The 5,469-nt window shown below is 48.7% G+C and overlaps 1 protein-coding gene across 1 annotated transcript; it reads left to right on the top strand.

The window, feature by feature from the left end:
* Positions 1 to 581: 581 nt before the first annotated feature.
* Positions 582 to 5,006, top strand: LOC135539252 (leucine-rich repeat-containing protein 10B-like). The gene has a single exon (XM_064965081.1). The coding sequence runs from the start codon at positions 2,294 to 2,296 to the stop codon at positions 3,512 to 3,514; it is 1,221 nt and encodes a 406-aa protein (XP_064821153.1). The 5' UTR covers positions 582 to 2,293; the 3' UTR covers positions 3,515 to 5,006.
* The last annotated feature ends 463 nt before the right edge of the window (positions 5,007 to 5,469 follow it).

The raw sequence follows: 5,469 nt of genomic DNA on the forward strand, positions 1-5,469 counted from the left end.
AGTTAGGCTACATTAACATTCTGCAACCTGAACATAGCTGCTCATCTAGAACGATTCAAAGGTTTACAAACATACCTTCGTTTGTAGATGCATTGGCTTGTATTATATTACATCATCTATGTGTGTGTTGCATGTTCCTAAATAAATACAGCTGCCAGTGTGCCCATGCACACAATCATATGACCAATTTTCCATTTTGAATGCAACTCCCTATTTATAATTGGTCAATATGAAGCGTAGGCTATTATGTAAATCCTGTGTCAATTACAGACTTTATCTGGGAATATTTCATAGCCTGCTATGTGCCAATCTTTAACTCTTAATTATACTAGATCACATCAGTGGTCCCTCTCATCACTCTTTTCTCCTCTCTGTCCCCTCTTTATTTCTCTTCAATCACTCTCTCTCCCTATTTTCCTCCCCCACTCTCTCATCCATCTCCTCTGCTCCCTCCCCTCTCTCTCTCTGTCTCTCTCTTTCCCTGTCTCTCTCCCCTGCCCCCTCTTTCCCTCTCCCTCTCTAACCATGTGATGTACGTGTTTGACAATGCTCTCTCGTGTCCCTCTGTTTCGGTTGCTAGGGATGGGAGACAGTCCTAGGCAACGTAGTACGCAAATCTCCAGCCGAGACGCGAGAAACCGGATAACGTACACTAGTTTGAGATATCAGTGAGGCGACAGCGAAGAGCGGACCGAGCGACCCGCGCGTAACCGATAGTTTTCATAGTAGCCAAATTGAAAATTCTCCATTTTGTATACAGGCGGACGGTCTAGTGACTTTGGGCAGCAAGATGACGACATTAACGATAGCCCGAAATGCGCTAAGTGCGCAACCGTCATCACCAAAGCAAGAGTGAGTGATCACCAAAGTGGACTTCCTTTTATGCTCTTTCACTTTGCCGCTGGCCAGGTCAACACATCACCACACAGCTGCGTAGCCGCCTGCGCGTCAAGCTGGGCTCCGACTCGCTCTCTCGCTCGACGGACTGAACATACAGTCATTACGGAAAAAAGGACATTTAACGCGAACGTATCCACTTTTTTTGAGGGGGGGGGGGGTAATTCTTGTTCTGCGTTCTCGCATCATAAGATCAGTGGAACAGGTGACACTGACATCTGCTCCGTCTGTCGAGCAGAATTCAAGCTCATATGGAAAGTGAAATGAAACGTCTAAACCCTGCGGTTGTCGTCTGTCACACTGGGCTGAGAACATATCTACTGAAAACTTCCATGGAGTAAAGTAGCTGACAGTAAGACGCGGACAGCATCCAAATGAACATATGATACCCAAATGGCAAGTCTGCTTCTGTTGGAAGTTTGTGGAGTCATTTGATCTGTTCTGGGAAGACATTTATAGTCTTATTTACATTGGTTGACTGCTCTGGCTGACTCCAAACAGACATGAAGAGACTATGTTTTATCATCAACATTCAGCTTTATATTGTTGAGTTAAATTATTATGATTATTATTATCACTTCTTCAAACACTACTCTGCTGCTTTTGGTTGTTGTTGTTAATAAGCTTCTAATTGGCTTATCCATCCCCCCACCCCTCCCTTTCAACTGTTCTCCAGGTCCTTGCTGTAAATGAGAATGTGTTCTCTGTCAACTTACCTGCTAAAATAAGGGTAAACATTTTTTTTTTTTTTTTTTTTTTTTTACAATTACAATTACAAATCCATCAATATTATTGTAATGTGTCGATGTCAGTTGACACTTCATCTAATGTGGGGCAGTCAGACAGTGCCACTTCTAGTACCATGTGTTGGTCTGTGGCTGCTGAGCTAGCAGAGAGCAATCACTGGCCTATTAAGGAACACAATGCCCCCTGTTGCTGCAGGTCCTGCCACGGGATCATTTCTCAACAGTTCAGAGTAGGAGCCTCCGACTGGGCTGACCAGCACCAGCCTCAGTTCAGAGTAGGAGCCTCCGACTGGGCTGACCAGCACCAGCCTCAGTTCAAAGTAGGAGCCTCCGACTGGGCTGACCAGCACCAGCCTCAGTTCAGAGTAGGAGCCTCCGACCGGGCTGACCAGTCTAAGAACCAGCGTCAGCCCCAGCCAGACCAGCCTCGGACACAGACACGACCAGCCTCAGACACGTCTTCAGACACTGTCCTGTCCTGACCAGCTTCAGCCTCAACCCCAGCCATTGTTGGAGCTTCAGTCTCAGTTCCAACCCCAGTCTCAGACAAGGCTTCAGCCTCATCCCCTGATTCCATCCTGACTCAGCCAGTATCCAACGGCAGGCTGCCGGGCCACGGGTGTAGCAACGGGCGTAGCAACGGGCACGGCATGGGCAACTCCTCCAGGAAGGAGGAGGACGAGGAAGAGAAGGATGGGGATGGGGAGAAAGTGAAAGTAATGGAGGAGGAGAAGAGGAGGAGGAAGAAGAAGAAAGAGGAGGAGATGGAGGATGATGAGCTTCCCCTAGGGGTGGAGGAGATGCTGGCGAGCGGAGATCCCGTTTTGGACCTGAGCTATAAGAAGTTTCGCAGGTTGCCCGGTGTGGTCTGTGGGCTACGTCACCTGGAGAAGCTGTATGTGTGTGGTAACAGCCTGCGGACCCTCCCGGAGAACATCGTCCAACTGAAGGGCCTCCGCATCCTGGCTCTCGACTTTAACAAGATGGAGGACGTCCCGTTGGCCATCTGCCAGCTCCGTAACCTGACACGTCTCTACCTGGGCTCCAACCGCCTGATATCTCTCCCTCCAGAGCTACGCAACCTTCAGAGCCTTCGCTGCCTCTGGATGGAGAGCAACTACTTCACATGCTTCCCCCGCCAGCTCTACGACTTACCCCACCTCAGGTCCCTCCAGATGGGGGACAACAGGCTACGAACACTGCCCCCGGACCTGTGGCGCATGGAGGCCCTGCGGGGACTCTGGCTCTACGGAAACCGTTTCACAGAGTTCCCCCGTGTCTTACTCCGCATGGTGGATCTGGAGATTTTAGACCTGGACAAGAACAAGATCGAGGTGTTCCCTAATCTGAGCCGGCTCCCCGCCCTCCGCCTCTTCTCCTACGACCACAACCCTGTGGAGGGGCCTCCTGGTGTGGGGGAGGAGGTGCTGCTGGTTGGGGAGGGGGCCCAGGAGGAGCTCCAGGAACGGGCAGACAGGAAGGCTAAGAAGGAGCAGGATGTGAGGGATGCGGAAGAGGCTGTGCTGGCCGGGGATGGGCCTGTGATCCAAGGCATTCTAAAGACGGCCAAACAGAACAGTGCATCGCACGCTGGGCACAAGTACAACGAGGTGGTAACCGTGGCGATGCCCCTAACCGAGGAAGAGAGGAGGAAGGAGGAGATGGAGGCGGAGTTAGAGAGGGCGTTGAACGACTACGGGGCGGGGCTTGAGTATGACCTGGAGGGGATAGAATATGACAAGGAGGAGCTTATATGTGAGGGGGAGGGGTATGAGGTTGGGGATTTGGAGTACGAACGAGGAGATATGGACTATGAGTATGAGGAGGGGGAGGAGCTAGAGGAACCAGGAAGACAAGGGGGCCGGCATTGATGACTGTCTGATTGACTCCTCCTCTTGCAAAGGCTCTGAGTCCTTCCCTCCTAAGTCTAGACTTGTTTGACCTTGCAGCAGATTACTGACTGATCTACAAGCCACCTTGCATCATAAATAACTACTTAGAATTATTTGTAGATCAGTCAGTCACAATTTACCAACAATGCATCACGGATTCGATGCTCTCAGACACAGCCTCTCACCCCTCCCCTCCCTTTCCTAAACCTAGGACCCCTCCCCTTCCTAAACCTAGGACCCCTCCCTTTCCTAAACCTAGGACCCCTCCCCTTCCTAAACCTAGGACCCCTCACTTTCCTAAACCTAGGACCCCTCCCCTTCCTAAACCTAGGACCCCTCCCTTTCCTACATTTACATTTTACATTTAAGTCATTTAGCAGACGCTCTTATCCAGAGCGACTTACAAATTGGTGAATTCACCTTCTGACATCAGTGGAACAGCCACTTTACAATAGTGCATCTAAATCATTTAAGGGGGGGGGGGGGTTGAGAAGGATTGCTTTATCCTATCCTAAATCTAAATCTTATCCTAAACCTAGGACCCCTCCCCTTCCTAAACCTAGGACCCCTCCCCTTCCTAAACCGAGGACCCCTCCCTTTCCTAAACCTAGGAACCCTCCCCTTCCTAAACCTAGGACCCCTCCACTTCCCAAACCTAGGACCCCTCCCTTTCCTAAACTTAGGACCCCTCCCCTTCCTAAACCTAGGACCCCTCCCCTTCCTAAACCTATGACCCCTCCCCTTCCTAAGATTCTGACTACTTGGCAGCTTCCTGATTTGCACTAGGAGGTGATATGAGAACTAAGTGGACAATATAAGGAAAACACCAGGATTAATAGCCTATGTTAGTTAGTTAATTATCCATTCAAGTGGATTCAAATATTGTTCTTCTGCCTTTCTAGGCTAGACCTTTTTTATGACAACGCTCCAGCTGTCATGACAACGCCCAACCAGAGGGTTGTTTAACTTAGTAAATCCTGTGTGAAATGAATTAATGACTAGCCTCCTGAACCTGTTGCTATAATATGTGACTTTGACATTCACTGTCCGTAGTTAGAAGTAGAGCAGGGCTGAGCCACTAAATAACTAAGACATTAGATGTTTTTCAAACTGACCTGAAGACAGATCCATGCACTGCACATTGTGGAGATGATGGCAGGCAGCGGCGTCTTTGCCAACTCGGCAAATTGGCAAGTCAGAGCAGGACTCCGGTGACGCTGTATGTGTGTGTCAGTGTGTGTCTGCATTGAGTAAGTGTGTGTGTGTGTGTTTGAGTGGTTGTGTGTGAATGCGGACACGCAAGTGTGTATATATGGGTGCGTGTGTGAACGCGTACACGTTTTGAGTGTGTGTATTTTGAAGTGGGGGGGGTAAACTTATTACCTTTGTAATGTGATATAGTTTGTTTTTGTTAAACCCATTATGTGTATAAAGGAAATCTAATCTTGCCTCATTAAATAATGATTGAGTTTATCGGGTTGGACTGAATCATTCATACACAGGGAGACGGAGGCTGTGCTCACCAGGCCTCTCAGGAATCTGGTACACCTCCCGATCAGGTGGTTTAGGTTTACGATGATGTTCAGACAATATCTGAGCCAGGAGCTAAGTCTACTGTACATCAAATAACGATTGTATTAGTCACATGCGCCGAATACAACAGGTGTAGTAGACCTCACAGTGTAATGCTGAATACAACAGGTGTAGTAGACCTCACAGTGAAATGCTGAATACAACAGGTGTAGTAGACCTCACAGTGAAATGCTGAATACAACAGGTGTAGTAGACCTCACAGTGTAATGCTGAATACAACAGGTGTAGTAGACCTCACAGTGAAATGCTGAATACAACAGGTGTAGTAGACCTCACAGTGTAATGCTGAATACAACAGGTGTAGTAGACCTCACAGTGAAATGCTGAATACAACAGGTGTA

The sequence above is a fragment of the Oncorhynchus masou genome, unplaced genomic scaffold (genome assembly GCF_036934945.1).
Source record: "Oncorhynchus masou masou isolate Uvic2021 unplaced genomic scaffold, UVic_Omas_1.1 unplaced_scaffold_2565, whole genome shotgun sequence".
Classification (NCBI taxonomy): Eukaryota; Metazoa; Chordata; class Actinopteri; order Salmoniformes; family Salmonidae; genus Oncorhynchus; species Oncorhynchus masou.